At 55.5% G+C, this 17,803-nt stretch overlaps 1 protein-coding gene across 4 annotated transcripts in view; it reads left to right on the top strand.

The window, feature by feature from the left end:
• COL22A1 (collagen type XXII alpha 1 chain) overlaps positions 1 to 17,285 on the top strand; it is a 213,899-nt gene extending 196,614 nt beyond the window's left edge. For 2 of the 4 annotated variants that reach the window (XM_074353139.1, XM_074353138.1), the window contains 9 exons: positions 1,213 to 1,266; positions 2,769 to 2,840; positions 4,309 to 4,344; positions 5,525 to 5,569; positions 7,844 to 8,023; positions 9,588 to 9,654; positions 12,104 to 12,286; positions 14,065 to 14,142; positions 16,072 to 17,285. In XM_074353139.1, the coding sequence (XP_074209240.1) occupies positions 1,213 to 1,266; positions 2,769 to 2,840; positions 4,309 to 4,344; positions 5,525 to 5,569; positions 7,844 to 8,023; positions 9,588 to 9,654; positions 12,104 to 12,286; positions 14,065 to 14,142; positions 16,072 to 16,262 (906 nt within the window). In that variant the 3' untranslated portion in view covers positions 16,263 to 17,285. The remainder of the gene's footprint in view (positions 1 to 1,212; positions 1,267 to 2,768; positions 2,841 to 4,308; positions 4,345 to 5,524; positions 5,570 to 7,843; positions 8,024 to 9,587; positions 9,655 to 12,103; positions 12,287 to 14,064; positions 14,143 to 16,071) is intronic. The other 2 variants (XR_012502318.1, XM_074353140.1) reach the window with 2 other exon arrangements.
• Positions 17,286 to 17,803: the final 518 nt, after the last annotated feature.

The raw sequence follows: 17,803 nt of genomic DNA, 5'->3' as shown, positions 1-17,803 counted from the left end.
TGATGTTCGGGGCACATTCCTTGTTCACTCGAGCTATCAGAGCAAAGAACTAGACAGGGAGGGGCTTGAACAACAGAACTTACTGTCTCTCGGTTATGGAGCCTAGAAGTTCAAGACGTTGCTAGCCTCACGTTCTGTGAGCTGGAAGTCCCAGGTCAGGGAGCCCGCGGAGCTGGCTCCTCCTGCAGGAGAGCCGTCCCGTGCCTCTCGCAGCGCCTGGTGGCTTGCAAGTGATCCCTGGCCTTCCTGGGCCTGTAGAAGCATCGCCCTGTCTCTGCCTTCATCTTCAGTGGTACTCCCCCTGTGGGCGTGTCTCTGGAGCAACGTCCCCTTTTTATAAAGTCACCGGTCATTGTATCAGGGCCGCCCCACTGCAGTATGACCTCCTCTTACTGAATGACGTACGCATTTCTGAATGAGGTCAAGTTCTGACACGGGGGGAGTCGGACTTCACATGTGGGTTGGGGCTGAGGGGACCCACCATGTGGTTAACAGATGTTTTGAATATTATCCCTGCTCCTTTATGCACTTAAGCAGGTCATTCTCTTATCCAAGAGCAGACTGAGACAATATGGGAGAGGGAGGTCGGAAGCGGTTACTCACATTCCTAGGTCTGTGCAAAGTGGGGTACACACCCTCCCACAGGGGCTGCTGCGATCTGCGCGCCTGGGTGTGGGCACGCGGACGTGATCTGCGGGGATGGTGCAAGGACGCATGCGGAATGGGTGTTACAAAGCAAAAAGAAGGCTGCCTCCTCATCCCCACCTCCCACAGAGGCAGCCGCTGTTAACAGCATCTTGCGTGTCTCTGAGAATATTTTCAGTACACCTACTAGCATATAGACAGAATGCACAATTGTCACACAGTTTTATCTTTGCAGCTTGCTTATTTTGCATAGCTTGTGTGTATGTGTGCATATTTTGAATGAGTAATGGAATAAATGAATGAGTGAGCTTACAACTCACAGGCACATGAACTCATTCAATTCCACAACAATTCCATACTCGTAATATATCACAGACTCCTTTTACAAGTTGAGAAGCATCCTCTAAGTAACAAGGTGGTTTTCTGAGAGCCATGCTGGTGTGAGTCACAGCTCTAAGTGTGAAATCAGGCCCTCCACATCCCGCAGCCTCGCTGTTCCACCGTCCTGCTCTGTAATATCCTGGCCGAGAGTCCTGGCAGAACCCTTCCTTCTGTTTCTTCCACCAGGGTAAGAACGGACCGCCTGGCTCTCCAGGAGACCCTGGCACTCCAGGGAACCCCGTGAGTATGGTCCCACTGCTGTGATGGAACCGGGGCGAGCTTTGGAGGGTGTGTGGCCTGTCTCCACCGCGGGGGGCATCAGTGGGAAGAAGCGGTGTTTGGACCGTGGGACTCGGCTGGAGGCCAGCGGCTCCAAGAAGGACCTCTTTCACAGTTTAAAATGCATGTGATGAGGCACTGCGCATGCTGTTGTCTACGACCACAGGCATCAACAGGGCAGGACTATTTAGACTTTAAAAAAATGTGTGATCAGGTTGCACGGTGGTTGTCTGATGTTTTTAGAGGGTGGAGGGACAGGGGAGGCCAGCTGCCCCTTACCAGCTCAGCAGGGTCAGCGTGTGTGGTGGGATCGGGTGTAGCACAGACCTGGCTGAAGAGGGTCTTCCTCCTGGTTAGGAGGCAGGGGTGGGGAGAGCACTGTTGCTTCTCGCCACTGACAACCAGCAGGTAGAGGAAGAGGGTGGCACGAGTCATCAGCAGAGTCCTGGTCTCTGGGTCGAGGATCCAAGGTGTGGGGTTCAGGTCTGCTCAGTGCGGAGACGTGGAGGGGAGCCCAGGACTTTGATGGGTCCAGGGCTGCGTAAGTCAAGCCTGACCACTAGTCTCCTCCCGGCCCAGCCTTACTGCATATTTATTTGCTAAAACTGGCACCCTTATTGAGAAGGCCACCCTCATGGTGTGCTGCTCAGGCAATCATTTCACTGGGCAGCGGGCAAACCAGTCTGGCCGGCTCACTGTGGTCACCATGGAAACTAGGGTGACCCGCTCATCCTGGTTTGCTGGGAACCTTCCTGATGGTCGCCCTGAAAATCCTGCCTCCTGGGAAACCCGCCATCCCCGGGCGCACTGGACCTCTGGTCATCCTAGGAGCCCCATCTTCCCACTGGGCCGGGGACCGCCGCGTGAAGGAGTCTGACCCCTTAGCACGTGTGGTGATGTTCCGTAGGAGCCACAGTGTGAGTCCTGTCACTGCTGCTGGGACGCTGCAGCCGGGGCCAGACTGGGCCAGGCTGGGTCATGAGGTGGACCCATCCCGGGTGCAGAGCTGGCCTCAGAGGAGGGGGCCGCCTATGGTGGCTCCCCAGAGAGGCTGAAGCTGAAAGATCCCCAAACACTTTTTCCAGAAAGTGGTCCTACCAAAGCAGGAGAGTTGCTGGCGACTGGGAAGAGGAACTCTGCCTCACTGGGAGGTCACTGGGAGGGAGGGGCCCCCAGCACATCAGGGTGGTTGGGTTGAATGTTTGTCCCTTTTTATTTCCGTTGCCTTGAATGGAAAAGCCTCTGACTCTTTACAGGAAGCTCTCCTCCTGCCCCCCCGCCCCATGGCTGGGGGTCCACTGCCCCCCGGGTCTCCCCCCAACGCCCCCCTCCAGTACAGGAGAGGGCTGTTCTTCTGCTTTGTCCATGTGTCAGGCCTTCAGGGTACAGAGGGGTTACACGGTTTCTGCATCTTCTTGAGTTGGCCCTGGACCTTGAGGAATGAACCCCATCTCCCTCTGCAGGGCCAGAAGGGCACCAAGGGAGAACACGGCAGCCCGGGACTCCCTGGCTTCCTGGGTCCCCGTGGGCCTCAGGTAAGCAGAGCATCCCGATGGGGGCCACAATGCCTGGCTCTGGGTGTGAGGGTCACGTTCAGCACGCTTCCTACCACCTCCTGCGTCCTCAGGCGCACCTGCTCTGCTTTGGGCGCTGTGACCTGGCATGCGGTCAGAGTCGCGTCGTGGTTTGGAGGACATGGGAGCGCGCTGACTAAAGCGTGAGCGCAGAGGTGACTCCTGCGCGGGGCGCTCGGCTCCACCGCCCCCGCGGCCCCTGCTCCTTGGCTTCCTCCCTAGTCAGGCGGGGATGACGGCAGCGCCTGCCTGCGAGGACTGACCCAGACGACTCTGTAGTGGGGGCAGCAGTGGCACCCTGCCCACCGCTGACACTCAGCACCTGTAACCACGCGAGGTGACCATTGGGGGAGGGGGGCCCTAGAACTTCAAGGATCCTAGAAGTGGTCCTAAAGGTGACCGAGGCCGGGCCGGAGGGTCAGACCAAGGTGGTGGTTTATTCAGGGCCACATGGTCAGTTTCTGCTCCCGCTGGTGCTGGAGTCTAGCTCTCCTGAGTGACAGCTCGATGCAGAGAAGCTGGAGGTGGATCCTTGCCAGGTGTCCGGGCAGAGGGATGTGGAAGGACGCCCCATGTCCAGCTGGGCCCCCTGGTTCCTTCTGCACTGGCCTGCTGACCGGTGACGAGTGTTGTATGAAACACCCAAGAGTAGATGGTCTTCCCACGTTGCTGTCCTTCCCCCTCCAGCTGAATTCTTGTCCCTGAGGGGGACCCACGGCCAGGCCCGCCCCGCCATCCAGGCGGTGACCCCTCCTCCCTTGTCCTCCTCGCAGCCTGAGCCCTCACGTGCTCTGTCCACTGATCCTTACTTGAGCCTTATTCACTTGGCTGCCCCGCTGTTAAAGGCCCAAGCCCCCTTCTGTACCCCCGAGTAGTAATCTGTGCCTCCGGTCAGCAGGTGCCCACTCTTCTGCACTCACTTACCCCTTAGTCACGATGGTGGCAGATCATCTGTCTGCACCATACAGCTGCTAGTCCCATTTTAGAGATGAAGAAACTTCGGCACAGAAGGTTTAAAGAAGTTTGAAGGAGACTGTCCACAGATCCAGTAAGTGGAGGAGCCAAGATTTAACCCAGACAGGCCACTCTAGCGCCCAGTGTCTTACTGGTCGTGAGCCTGCTTCTCAGGGAGGCCTCCTGCACAACTAGATAATCTGTAAAACGGACATCCCGGAGGCCTCTTGGTGGCGTCACAGCCATCCCGTTGGCGAGGAGCCAAGACTGGTGATTCTGCTTCCTCCCCGGGACCGTTGTTTGCCTTCCTCTGCCCAGGCTGACCGAAGAGCCCCATCTGGGATACCACTGGTGGGCCGCTGGCGGTTGTCTTTGCCGGAGCAGGACTTGAGTGAAGCGTCTGTTTCACAGACGGTCATGGGCTTGCACTGTGCTGCCACAGCAGAGCTAACTGGGACCTTGTTCTGTTTCGCAGGGAGAGCCCGGGGAGAACGGAGTCCCGGGCAAGGAGGCAAGTACCGCACCCCTCCTCCTCCGGGGCCCCTTTCCTCGGGGAGACGTGGGGTCGCTGCACGGGCGGTGACACGTGCGGGCTCGCGGGCCTCTCAGGACTCCCGCACTTGCCCCTGTGTCCCGCCGTCGCTGTGCTGAAACCCCTAATGCTTTCTGAGGAAGGGTCCGCACTTTATTTTGCATGAGGCCCGCAGATCTTGTAGCCGGTCCCCGGTACCATCTTGATATGTCTCTTTCACTTCTCTGTCTCTCTGCACCCGATCCATCAACAAGCACGTCGCAGCTCTGTCCAGCTCTCCCCTTCTCTACCGCTGGGCCCTAACCTGGACCGCCATCGTCTCTCACCCGGGCATTTGCAGCGACCTCCTATCTGGTGCTTTGGTCCAGCCTTGCCCCTCTGCAGTCTTGCTCCTGCCAGCACCCATGGTGACCTCTGGCGTAGAACACACGTGAGGCCATGTCAGTTGCCAGTTCAGACCGGAGCTGTCAGCAGAGTCCAGGGTGCTCCGAGACCTCTCGCTTTCTCCGCGCCAGTCGCTCTGGCCTTCTGGGTCCTGAAACATGCCATGTTCTTTCCCAAGTGCTTTCACACACATTGGGCCCTGTTTCCAAAAAGCCCTTCCCCGGCTTCCCCACCCTTCCCACACCCATTCCTGCTTATCCCAAAGTCTGTGCTGAAATGTTGCCTTTGCCCACTTTCCTTGACCGCCTCGAAACCAAGCAGATACCCCACTATCCTCTGTCCTCTCACCCTGCTCTGTTCTCCTGTGGCCCAGGTGCCTGGGACAGAGCAGATTCAAGACTCCGATAAATTATGAACACAAGAGTGAATGAATGCAGAGGAAATAACCCAGAGGCTGTGTCTGTGAGCTCTGTGCAAACTGGCTTGTCTCCTTCAAAGTCCGCACCCTCTCTCCTGAATGAGGAAGACCCGTTTTCACTCTGCACCATGGCTGGTGCCGGCGGTCCAGGGTGGGCCTTGGCCAGAGGAGAGGAGATGGGGGGAAGTGGGTCAGGCCTGCAGTTTCTGCACAACTGGAGAGGACTCCTGGAGGACCCACCTTCTCCAGGACCCCTTGTCCTTAGCACACAGCGGCCTGCAGAACCGGGAAGGGCAGAGGTGCCCAGGCAGGTGGGATGGCTGGTTGAGTGACCACCCTCCCTCGGTTTCATTGCAGGGGGCCCCTGGGAAGCCTGGAGAGCCAGGACCCAAAGGAGAAAGGGTAAGTGGGGTCGTGGTCACCTTCCACAGTGGCAAGGGGACTGTGTCCAAGGCTTTAGGAAGCAGCCCGGCGTGGAGAGCTGGCTGTGTGGTGGCTTCTGTGTTCAGCGTCCCCCGAAAATCATGAGCGAAGGGAGGTTTTCCCCCGATGTTGTTGCAGTCGGTGTTGTTGGTTTTTCCCTTTTTTTTTTTTTTTTTTTGGTTGTTATTTTAAGGAGTAAAATCATCGCAATTACAAATTCAAAGGCGAGTGCTTCCAGACTTTGACAGATTCCTCTCCCCTTCCCTCCGTGTGTGAAAGCTTGTGCGCGGCGTGCTCAGAGCCCAAGGTGCCAATTTGCCAGGAGCCAGATTTGTCCCTGGAGGTGACAAGGCAACAGATTTTCCCATAATGAATCGCCCTGGCGCTGTGCTCTGAAGGCCTTTCTTTACACTGTATTCCTCCAAAAAACACTTTTTTTTTTTTTTCAGAAACGCCAGTGTGAGGAGGGGGCCTTCTCCCACTCCTGACACCTGCTGCTTCTTTCAGAGAAACTAAACATCTCGTTCACCCACAGCCCTCCATTTGGTCCGCGGTCACACTGTCCCACTTTGCATGACACGGACGGCGCCGTCTCCCCACACTTGCCCTCAGCTTGTTTTCTGTGGTCCTGCGAAGACTATCTCTGCTTTCCTTGCAAGCTGGTTGAGTGAGGAGCTGGTTTCCCCTACGAGCCAGGAATAGAAAAGTAGAAGCAGAGAGCGTCAGGGATTCTCACCCCCTCTTGACCTCTCTCCCTTCTTCCTTCCCGGTGACTTCGGGCCCCAGGGCTGCTGGTTCCTGAGGATGGAGCGGGAGTGGGTAGGGGGCTGCGCCTGAGAAGGCACTGAGGGTCCTGCCACCCAGGGGCTTGCGGCCACCCCTGGAGCCACTGCGTGCGGGGAGCGGCTTGAGTATTGATGGGGAGCCAGGGCATTGGGACCACAAATATGAATCTTCTCTAATACCTGATCAATGAATGGAGTCTTCTCTGATGCCGAGTTAGTAATGGAGAGCTGCCCTGCCCTGGATAAGCGGCATCGTGGAGCGCTGCCAGGCAGCGCTCCGGGGAACGTGTGAAGCAGGAGACAGGCCCTCTTGCTGCCACGGGAGGCCGAGGGCTTGGATGAGCAGGAAGTGCCACACCGCAGGCCTGGGTGCTGACGCGCACGAAGCGCCCGGACTCCCACGGACCCCAGCCTTGAGGTCACCTGTGAACGACAACAGCGTCCCCATGAGACGCATCACCTTGGGGAGACCCAGGTGCCCCCTCAGATCAGGCTAAATTCTCTTTGTAATTCACTGTTCTGTCGGTTGAACAAAAGCAGCGTGGAGACATAGTCACACAAGGCAAATCGCGGAGCAGAGTCTGCAGTGAGGAGGAGCTGCCCCTTCCACCGCGGCCCTGGCCCCGGCCCCTTGGGTCCAGGTCCGTCACCATGCTCGTGCTTGGCGTCCTCCCCGGGACTGTGCGCGGGCCTCCGCTCACCCCCAGGACGTAGCAGCCTCTGCCCGCTGTTTGGCTCTTCCCGTTTTTACGTGTGTCTGTCCCAGGTGGCTTCATAACTGCACCGGCCTCCTCCTCACATCCACCATCGTCGCGGCCCATGTCCCGTTGCCATCTGTTGCTCTTCTTTTTCTCCCGGTTCCTCCCTCTCTGCTGCCCCCTGCAGTGGAGCTTTTACACCCTGAGGCCGTTCATGTGGCCGCTGTCTTTTCAGACTCTCCGACAACTGAGGCTTGCTGGTCAGATACACAGTGGCACATGGGGCAGAGGACCGGATGTCCCGTGGTTGCCATGGTCCCCAGATCATTGATCCAGGGCTTCAGTGTCTGGGCCAGAGATGGAGGGAAAGAGGTCCAGGCAGTGTCCATCCTCCCCGGGTCCCCTAGAGCTGCGAGAGGTGGGGGGGCGATTACTGAAAGTGAGACACCTCGGTCTGACGAGCCACTGGCCCTCCAGCTGACAGGGGACAGAACCGGGCCAGAACCGGGCCAGAGGCTCCAGTGTTGGTCTCGGAGGCTGGCCTCTGTAGCCAGTGCAGGAGCTGCACTGCTGGGACAGAGCACAGGGTTGGGGCTTGGAAATCAGAGTTCCCGTCTTGTCCTCTGCAGACTACCTGCCAGGACTGAGGTTTCCTTTCCAGGCCTGCAGGAGGCCGAGGACCGGGGAGTCCCTCCTGCATCCGCAAGTCTTGTCTGGCCTGGGAGCACCTTCTAGTCCTTTGCTTACTGACACGTTGTTTTCCCCTCTAGGGAGATCCTGGCATCAAAGGTGACAAAGGACCTCCTGGTGGGAAGGGCCAGCCTGGGGACCCTGGAATCCCAGGCCACAAAGGTTATACAGGCCTAATGGGCCCCCCAGGACCACCTGGGGAGAACGGGCCAGTCGGGCCTCCGGGGCCTCCGGGCCAGCCAGGATTTCCTGGACTGAGGGTAAGGACGCTGGTGATGCCTCAAACATGGGGCTCCCCGTTTACTTCTCCTCCCTGAGCCTACCCTTCCATGTCTGCCCAGAGGGGTGAGGATAGCCTCTCTCCTGACAGGTGTGTTGAGGTGGTTAAAGTAAAAAACACGTGTGTGGCGTAAGAAGCTTCTCAAGAGTAGAGCCTGTCTCCTGCTCCGCCCTTGGCCATTGGGCTCTCCTGCCCAGGGGCCCCGTGCGACAGGCTCCCGAGGAGATGCAGGCGGTTCTCTGCGACCGACCCGCCTCCATCCGATGCCTGGCTCTGCCTCTCTCCTCTCTGCCTGTCCATGGCACATGTTCTTCCCTCTGGGTCTTGCTTTTCCCAAAAGTAAAAGGAAAGGTTTATTTAGAGCAGTTTTTTTTCTTCGAACATATTTTATTCTAGTGGCAGAACTCTTATTTTGCACAGACTGCTACCATCGGCACGCGTTAGGTGTAGAGAGAAAAAAGCAGAGCTCAGTGGAAGTGTCGGTGGGGGCTGGTTGCCAGGTCCGTGTGATCCCACCTCCCCTCTCCGTGACCCATGTGGTCTTCTGGGGACCCTCACATCCCTCAGAGCACAGGCTTAGTGACCTCCGGTGCCCCACTGGCTCTGTGGTCCTGTCACTTCCCAGGGACCATGGTCAGCTGGAGTTTCAGCTGCCCTGGAAGAGGCCGGGCAGCCAGATCCCGTCTCTCAGCCAGGTGTGGGGTGCCGGAGACGGGGGGCTCCCACAGCCCCATCCCCTCTGCACTGAGTCTTTGTCAAGTTCTCCTGTTCCTGCGGCTGCGGGTAACCATGGGCACTCCAGGACTAACATAAAACATTAGTAGCCAGAAAAGAATAAGGAAACGGAATCCATCTCATGTGGTGCCAGGTGCCAGGGCCACCCAGATGGGCACAGGAAGAGCTGCACCCTTGGGATGGACACTGTCAGGATGGAATCTGAGGATGAGGGAGGAGCCCGCTCTCTCATGCGGGCTGTTCTCAAGGGTCCTTCTAAGGAGCCCACGTGACCGTGGGAGCCCAGAGGCAGCACTCGGCTTCTGTGACCTGCAGCCTCCTCTGCTTCTGTGACCTGAGCCCCAGAAATGTGTCAGACACCTGCACAGAGCCGACGTGTACAGAGCAGGGAAAGCCAGACCCTGGGGTCCAGAGCAGCCAAGTGGCCAGAGGGAGGCAATCAAACACGGTTCAGTGCAGGAGGCCACCTGGGAGCTGGTCCTGCAGGTCCCCAGGACTTTGGTGGGGAGAGCGTCAGAGCGGACCTCCGGTCCAGTGTTGGGGAAGAGCTTTGTGGGGAAGGAGACCCAGCTGAGAAGTGGGAGGGGTCTAGGGGAGGGAGACGCGGCAGGGGCCTCAGGAGCCCGGAGTCCAGGGTATCATCCAAGACTGGAGATGCTGCCTGTGCGAGGGGGAGAGAGGCGGCGACTCCGGGTGTCACAGGGACTGCACGAGGGAGATGTGACCCCCCTTGTTTCCTGAGCCATCAGGGGTCTCAGGGTACAGGAGCTCCTGGAAAGATAAATGAACTCCGCCTTCCTCCCTCCTAGGGGGAGTCTCCATCCATGGACATCCTGCGGCGGCTCATCCAAGAAGAACTTGAGAAACAGCTGGAAAGTGAGTAGATTGGGTCCTGGGTGCGCCCAGCCCCAGGAAGCAGTCCTTTCACTGGTCCTTCAGCACTTCTGCAGCCTCAGAGCGGCTCGTGCAGAAACCAGGATTGCAGGGCAGCGGGCAGGCTCTGGTCAGCTCCACGCTTGTCTTTGGGGAAGCTGGAATTGCCTCTAGGAAGGGGAGCTCACCACCTACAGAACCAGCTTTGAGCGTTCATTTTTTTTTCTGGGCATTCGGTTGTTTATCTAATCAGCGAGTCACTTTGGCAGCCTGGGATGAGCCTCACAGAGCTCACAGCCCCGGGGAGGAGACGGAAACGCAAACAGACAAGATGACTTCAGTACAATGGGAACATGTCTGTGATTTAATTTGGCGCAGAGGGTGTTGAAAGAGGACAGATGAAAGTACCTAAGATAGCTTAGATGGTGGGGAGCAGGTGAAGGAAGGCTTCCTGGAGGAGGGGCCGTGTGGGCTGAAAGCAGGGATGAGACCCCAGTCCTTTGGAACAGCACGTGCAAAGACCCTGAGGGGAGCCAGAACATGCAGAGCTTTCGAGGAACTAGAATCCTTTTAATTCTTCTAGGCTGGATTTGCTGCTGAACCCCAGTCTTGCACGAGCCCGGTTCATGGCAGGTGCTCAAGAAGAGAGCAGTGGGAAGGCAGTAGTAGTAATGCCAGCGTGCAGGGCTTGCCGTACGTCAGGTGGGGCTGTCGGCGCTCACACGGCTCGCAGAAGCCTCCGTGAGCCTGTGAGGTGTGTACGACGGTCAGGCGCAGAGATGCTAAGTAACTTACCCCAGGACGAGGAGGTGGTGAGTGACCAGGGTTTGCATGCAGGCAGCCTCACTATAGAATCCAGGCTCTTAACCACCCCGTTCTCTTAACTAGTATCCACTCCCACTCCCCTCTGTGGTGGAAACTGTTAGGAGAAGAAAGTCGCAGACAGCCCTGTGGGAGGGAGGCTGTGAAACCCACAGCCACCCCCAGCACAGATGGACAAGAGGGAAGGACCCATTAATCACGGGGTCGTGTTCAGACCGTTACTTGGCACCCGCCATGTGCCCGACTCTAAGTTGGGCATGTGGACGCAGTGCTGAGCACGATGACCCTCGTCCCTGCTGTTTTGGGGTGTCCAGGCAAGCGTGGTCTGTCTCCACACACGGGAGAACCGAAGACCATTCCTCGGAGCAGAGGGCACAGAGCCGGGCTCGGCGGGGAGGGAGGGGACGAAAGGAAGGAAACCAAAGGCTGAGGTGGCAGCCCCCACTGTGCGGGGCGTGTCCCGGGGTCTCCTGCGTGGGAATCTCCACCTTCTGCTTTTGGGGGTTTGACTTACTGGGGACAAAATGGGTCTCCGCCCTGAGGCGTGTCCACCGTTGGGCACAGACGAGCCCTGTTTTGAGCCAGTTTGGACGAAGCGCCTGCTGGACCAAGTCCTTTCTTCCAAATGGCCTTTTGAGGAGGAAGCATTGGCTCCACTTTAAAGATGGGGACATCAAGACTCAGAGGAGTTAAGCAGTTTTCCCAGGTCTCAGAGCCGGACCGGCGCCCTCGGGCTTCCTGGTGTGGCGGCACAGGGTGGGGGGCTGCCTTGGGGAGCCCATCGGCAGGGCAGTCAGAAGACTGCCGCTCTGCCCTGGTTTTACCAAGACCCCGGGGGTGTCGCCCTGCCTCTCCGGCTGGGTCAGACCACCTGCAAGATGAAGGGCTTGGCCTGCTTGTCTGGACTGTATGCAAACAGAGAAAAGCTCTTGGTGGCCGTCGGGTGGGCACTGCGTCCCCAGTGCAGTAGACATGCGGCCGGCAATTGGACCTCTGGGTTTTTGAGCCAGTTCTGTGATTGTAGCATGTTAGACACCAAAGGATCGTTAATGACATCATCCCCAGCCTTTCCTCTGTGGGTGAGGAATTCAGCACTTCCAAAGGGAAAGTCGCTAAATAGCTTTGGGTAAGCCACTTAAATCCCACCCCCAGCGACCTCAGCTTCCTCAGATTGACAGTGACAGCCACTCCTGCTGCTGGTGCCCCTGTCAGAGCTGCTGTCCTGCCTGGATGGTCACAGCGATGTCCCCGGGCACTCACCTTGTGCCGGGCACAGTTTTAGCGCCTTGTCTCGTCTGGTCTGTCCTCCCCCCCACCCAGCGGGGTAGGTGCTCCCTCCCTGCCTCCGTCTTGCAGAAGAGGCAGCGGAGGCTACGAGGTCGAGGAGCGGTGGCTGCACTGGGACCCAGTGCAGGCAGCCCGGCTCGGGAAGCAGTGCCCGTGAGCAGCGCCCGAGTCCGCCCCGGGCCAGAGGGCGCGGGCCGCGCAGCGTGCTGTCTGCGGGGTCTTTGTTGCTGTTGTCTCGCGGCCGTTACTGTCTCCTCGGTCTGAGCTCTGCAGTGAGTCGCCGTCCTGCCTTTGGCCCTTTATCCCTCCTTGGTGAAATGCCTCTGTTTTTCCTGCTCCACAGCCAAACTCACCTACCTCCTGGCCCAGATGCCCTCCGCGCACATGAAGGCCACCCAAGGCCGACCCGGGCCCCCAGGGCCACCTGGAAAAGATGGGCTTCCAGGTCGGGCAGGCCCCATGGGGGAGCCAGGACGGCCTGGGCAAGGGGGTCTGGAAGGACCCTCTGGACCCATGGGTCCCAAAGGTGAGTGAAGACCCGGAAGATGTGCCTGGTAGACGACTCGGGGGCAGAGGAGGAGCCACGGTGCGTGGCGCTCGCTCCAGCTGAACATGCGTAATTCATGCCCTTCTCATCCCCTGCAGCTTGGTAACACCCTGAGTTTTGGCATCATGTAACTTTTTCATATGCATAGAGGTTTTCATACTTGACATTTTTGTAAAATTATGCTTCTGCCAGGAGGATTGAATCGGTTCACTCCTACTGTCTTGTTCTCCATCTCCGCTGTTAAGTTTCAGAGGGTAACGCAAAATGCCCTCTTCTCTTGAGTTTGGAAGTAACCGATGAATAAGACAATCTCCAGGCAAATGGGCATTAAAAGCCAGCTTTACATTTGAATAAAGTGGTTTGAGCTAAAGCTGGAAATGGTCACTAGCTGTCCAGCTCTCAGGTAGGGCCCTTAGCTGGGCATGGCTGCTCTGGACAACAGAAGGTCCCCCCTGCGAGGGCCAGCGCCTGCCCCGCATAACGTAGCCCACAGGTGCAAGCAGGCCAGAAGGCAGTCTCTTTGCAGGCTGACACTTGTGAAAGGGCGGGAAAGGACCTGACCCCAAACTCATCCACCTGGTAATTCACTCCTTCTCTCTGTCGAGAGAAAAGCATGGGGCAGAGAAGGAAGCAGTGGTCTAATTTAGCTGCCACTTGGTGACTGGCGTTTGGGGAAATGCATGCCCATAACATCTTCCTCTTTCAGTCTTCCATTCTTAATTCTTCATTCATTGACTTACTCCTTGTTATGTTTCTTCTACTGAGTGTTTAAGTTTGTGTCCAAGTCCTAATTCTGTTGGTTAGTAAAGCAAAATACATGAACTAAACGTCAACAAGAAAGCATAATGCACAGAAAACATCAGGCTATGACTGACCAATTGTAGTCATTACAACGAGAAATAAGAATGGCCTAAAATCTCCATAAACTAGCAACATTTCAATTTGGATTCTAAAAGAAAACGCAATATGTTGCATACAGGAGGTATCCTGGAAACAACATGGCAAAAAAAAAAAAAAAAAAAGAATGGTGAAAAAAATAGTTGAGAGGGACACTTCAATCAAATCTGTATAGTGTTAACCAAAATACAATCTCAGATACCCTCCCAGAAGGAATGGGCCCTCTCTCTTCTGCATCTCTGTTGTGGCGTTAAATTCCTGTGATTATCAGTACTTACCTGAGTCTGCTTCCCGTCATAGTGTTCTCTGTGCCCCACTGCATCCACCTTACTAGAATTCAAGCTTCTTGAGAGCAGAGTCTTATGCAAATGCAAAATTGTGTATCACCCAGCTCCTTCCTGAGAAAGGCTCAGGTGAAATGCTCTGAGGACACGGTCCTGTAGGCGTGTGAGTGGATGTGTGTGGCCATGGGTGTGTGTGTAGGAGAGAGTGTGGGCGTGTTTGGTGTGTTTATGAGGGTGTGCATGTACGTGTGAATGTACGTATGTGCGTGTGCAGTCGGGTCGTTGTACCCGGGAGCACGTGTTTACACGTCCACACATGTAATTGAACATGTTTTGGAGGGAGTGTCCATTCATCTTGGTGTCCCGTGGGTATGCTTCTGAACGCAAGTGTGTGCTCGAGTGCGGGTGACGTGAACGAGTGTGTGAACAGGACCAGGCTGCGAGTGTGAGTGTGTGTGAGCAGGGGAAAGCCGCACCAGCAGTGCTGGCCCTGCACACCCCCACCCCCGGCGTGGGGAGACCCCTCTCTCCCTCGTCACGGGCCTCTGCCGTCAGAGATGCGTGTTTTCTCACCAGGTGAGCGAGGAGCCAAAGGTGACCCAGGTGCCCCTGGAGTCGGCCTCCGGGGCGAGACCGGCCCCCCCGGAATCCCAGGTAGGAACAGCGCTGGGGTCTGGGGCTGTGGGGGGCCGTCCGCCAGGGGGGAGAAGCGCACCCCCCAACACACACACATGACAGCTCCCCGGCCTGCACGGCCACGGGCCCCAGGAGAGGCTGGGAGGCGGGTGGGAGACAGGAGCACAGGTTGTTTTGTTAAATCATCTAAAGTGCCAGCCCCCTGGCTTGCTGTGAAAACTGCTGTGCCCCACGAGCCCTTGAGGTGTAGCCCGTGAACTAACGTCCTGAGAGCCCCTGATTTGGGGTTAGAGAAGTCTGGACGGTGCTGGGAACTGGGCTTCCCTGAGACACCCCAGTTCCAGTTGCCTTCTCTTACGCGCTGTTAAGGAACCTGGCGTAAAAAAGTAACACTCATTTCAGTTAAACCGACATTTTCCACACTCGCTTGACTGCAGGGTGCCTTTTTCTTTCATGACGCGCTGACTGTTCTCAGAACACCCTGGGGGGATGCTGGCCAAAGGGCAGGGTGTCCAGCCGCCCGGCCGTCCTGGGGCTGCGGGGTCCTGGGCCGTGGCGCCTTCAGGCTTACCACCCGGACAGGCTGGCCTCCTGCCTGGCGGCTGACGGGGAGGCCTGCGGAACACAGCAGCCCCGCGTTCCGAGACGAGCTGTGGAAGAAATCAGGATGAACGGCTGCCAAACTCCACCTCACTGAGGCGTCTGCTTTTGTCTAGATTTAGCTTCTGTGACTCCCTGAGCCCGTTCCTGAGTACCTGGCCTGTAGGGGCTCTGACTTCAGCATTTCTGTCTTCTTGATTTTCCAGATTTCCTGCGGTGCGCATGTATTATTATTGTCACTAGTGAAGATAACCGGAAATACATTATAAAGTGTTTGACAGCTTGCCTACTTCTCAATAGCTTACAATATTAAGAATATTTTAAAACAAGGCAATTCCAAATGGAGATTAACAGGCAGAACAGAAACCATTTAGATGGGGAAATAATTGTACTAATATGAGGTTGAGATAATGTCTGTACTTTAGTGTATGAATAACCCTGCTTGTCTCAAAACTTGATAGAGGCAGGAATACAGAATAAATGACCGCTACCAAAGCACGGACAGAATTCATGCAGTGTCGAAAGATCTTTTAAAGGAAAGAGTTTATTATTTTTTTCTTTTATAGAGGGACTTGGATTTTCTAACAGGGCGATTACTAAGACTTAAGAAAGAATATCACTGTCAAGGCTAACTACAACACTTAGCATTGAGCTTCCCAGTTGCCAAAGCAAAAAGGGAGATAGATTGATTATATATATTATGATGCATAAGAAATGGAGACATAGAAGTGTGTCTTAAGTAATATTTTCTAGGTCTAAATTTTGACTGCTGTCAGTTACTTACTTCTTACCTACATTGTCTTTGACTATGATTTGCAGAATAGTTTAACACAGTCCCAATATGTGGTTCAAATTTAACACATAGATAAAGCATAGAAACTACAGAATAAATGGGACAATTTGGATATTGGATAATGAGGTGTCACCAGGCATCTCTAAGGATGCATGGATTGGAGCTGATGGGTAATTATGAGGACTTGGTGTCCCACTCCCAGTTCAGATGCATCTCCCAGAACCATGTGAGAACATAGAAGGCCTGGTTTTTCATAACAGAGAGCGTGTTCCCTACCTGGCCTCGTTCCCCCTTGTTCATTCCTCCCCAGTGGCACCCTGATTATTGCCCCAGGCCAAGCAGTCAAGGCAGCCCCTTCTGCATAGCAGGGTACCCTGCTGCCTGGTGTCCACACGGACCATTCTAATCCCTCCGGGCAGAGCACCCAGACCGTGGGGTGTTCTTCTGAGGATGTCTGAGTCCTTACTTTATGTGGGATGGAAGATGGGAGAACAGTGCTCATTTGCTCCAGAAGGAACCTGAACCGCCTTCTGTCTCTTTTACTCCTCGGGCAGGTCAACCCGGGGAGCCTGGCTATGCTAAAGATGGGCTCCCCGGCAGTCCCGGCCCTCAAGGGGAGACAGGACCAGCTGGACACCCTGGCCCCCCAGGCCTTCCCGGCCCCCCTGGCCATTGTGACCCCTCCCAGTGTGCCTACTTCGCCAGCCTCGCCGCTGCCCAACCTGGGAATGTGAAGGGTCCCTAGAAGATTCTGGAATGCCAGGAGACAGCAGTGGATTTGTGAAACTTGAACTCAGAGCCCAATGGGAAGCCAGAGGTCTTGAAGCATTTCAGCCATGTGTTTTTTCTTTCTTTCTTTCCTTTATCATTTGTTTTTGTTTTATTTCCTTAAGAGACCTCAAGATTATTAAAACCAACAGATGCTGCCGGTCGGTCAGATTAAGATTAATATTATTATTATTGTTTATTATTATTATTGTTATAATTATTATTATTATTATTTCATATGATAATGCTTTTCAAGTTTTCCCCTCTCCTCTAAAGTTGGGAAAACTTGATTCATGGGGACTGGATTGTCACTTGTTCTCCTGACAGCCCCCATCGGAAGTGTAGCTGCCAATTTTAAGGAAACTCTTGGTGCTATGAAACCCTGCCAGTCACTTGCCAAATGTACCTCTTTCCTCAAAAGGAAACTTTAAGAAAATGAGACAATAGCCTTCTATTCTTCGTTGTGCCCAGAGGTCGCCCAGGGAGAAATTATCCACAAGTCGTCACTTCCCAGGAGAGAGAAGTGAAGCAGAAAGAAGGAAAAATTTGCAGCCACGAGGAATGTTCTCTCCTCCTGATGGAAAGCGCACAGAGAAGAGCTCAGAATCGGTCCTTGGGGAGCAGACTTGGCCACCTCAGGGTTTCAGACCTGCAGAAGCGAAATTACGTCACATGGCTGGCAACAGCTTCGCGGAACGCCATGTCTGGGCCCAAAATGGGGCGTCTGGTGTGGAAAGCAGCTCCTGGGCGCTCATCTGGCTTCGAAGCCATGGAAAGGACCCCTCCCAGCTCCTCGCGGTTGGTGTCACTCATTTTAATTTTAAAACGAGGAGGTCCAGAGACCCATGTGCTCGCCTGACAGTGGGCAGTTGGCCGGGGTGCTGGCCAGAGCTGGGAAGTCTGGGCCTCCAGCTTCCATCTCTGAGACAAACCGCATCGAGCCTGTGTGTAAGCTCCGCCCGGCGCAGACAGGTGCTCAATAAATCCGAGTTTCCTGCTCCTCGGTTCCACGTGGCAGTTCCTTTCTCATCTCCCGCGTCCCCCTGCGAGTGGCCCCTCGGGCCAGGGTGTGTCCTCCTCCCCCGGGGGGTGCATGTGCGCGGCTGGGCTGGCTCCTGGGCGATGGATGCCTCTCCTCTGTGCTGGGTGCTTTAATCCACAGAGGGACCAGGAGTGCAAGCAGCCAAAGATGTTGGAAGGTTCCATGTGTGGAGAAGCATTGTTGCAATGATTTCATCATTATTTTGTTTTTGTTTTTGCTTTTTTTTTAATTGAAGTATAGTTGGTTTAGAACATTATATTAATTTCTGGTACAGCATAGTGATTCAGTTGTACACACACACACATTCCGTTTCATATTCTTTTTCATTATAAACTATTACAAAGTGATTTTAAAATAGGATCCAAGACCTGCGTCTCTCATTTAGTCAGTCAGTGCTGCATCTGGAGGTCGATGAGTGTCAGGGTTCAGGGGAGCAGTGCCTGTCGGTGCAGAATGAGACGACCCGCCTCCTGGCC

The sequence above is a fragment of the Camelus bactrianus genome, chromosome 25 (assembly GCF_048773025.1).
Source record: "Camelus bactrianus isolate YW-2024 breed Bactrian camel chromosome 25, ASM4877302v1, whole genome shotgun sequence".
Taxonomy (NCBI): domain Eukaryota; kingdom Metazoa; phylum Chordata; class Mammalia; order Artiodactyla; family Camelidae; genus Camelus; species Camelus bactrianus.
This window is presented reverse-complemented; position numbering and strand designations above follow the sequence as displayed.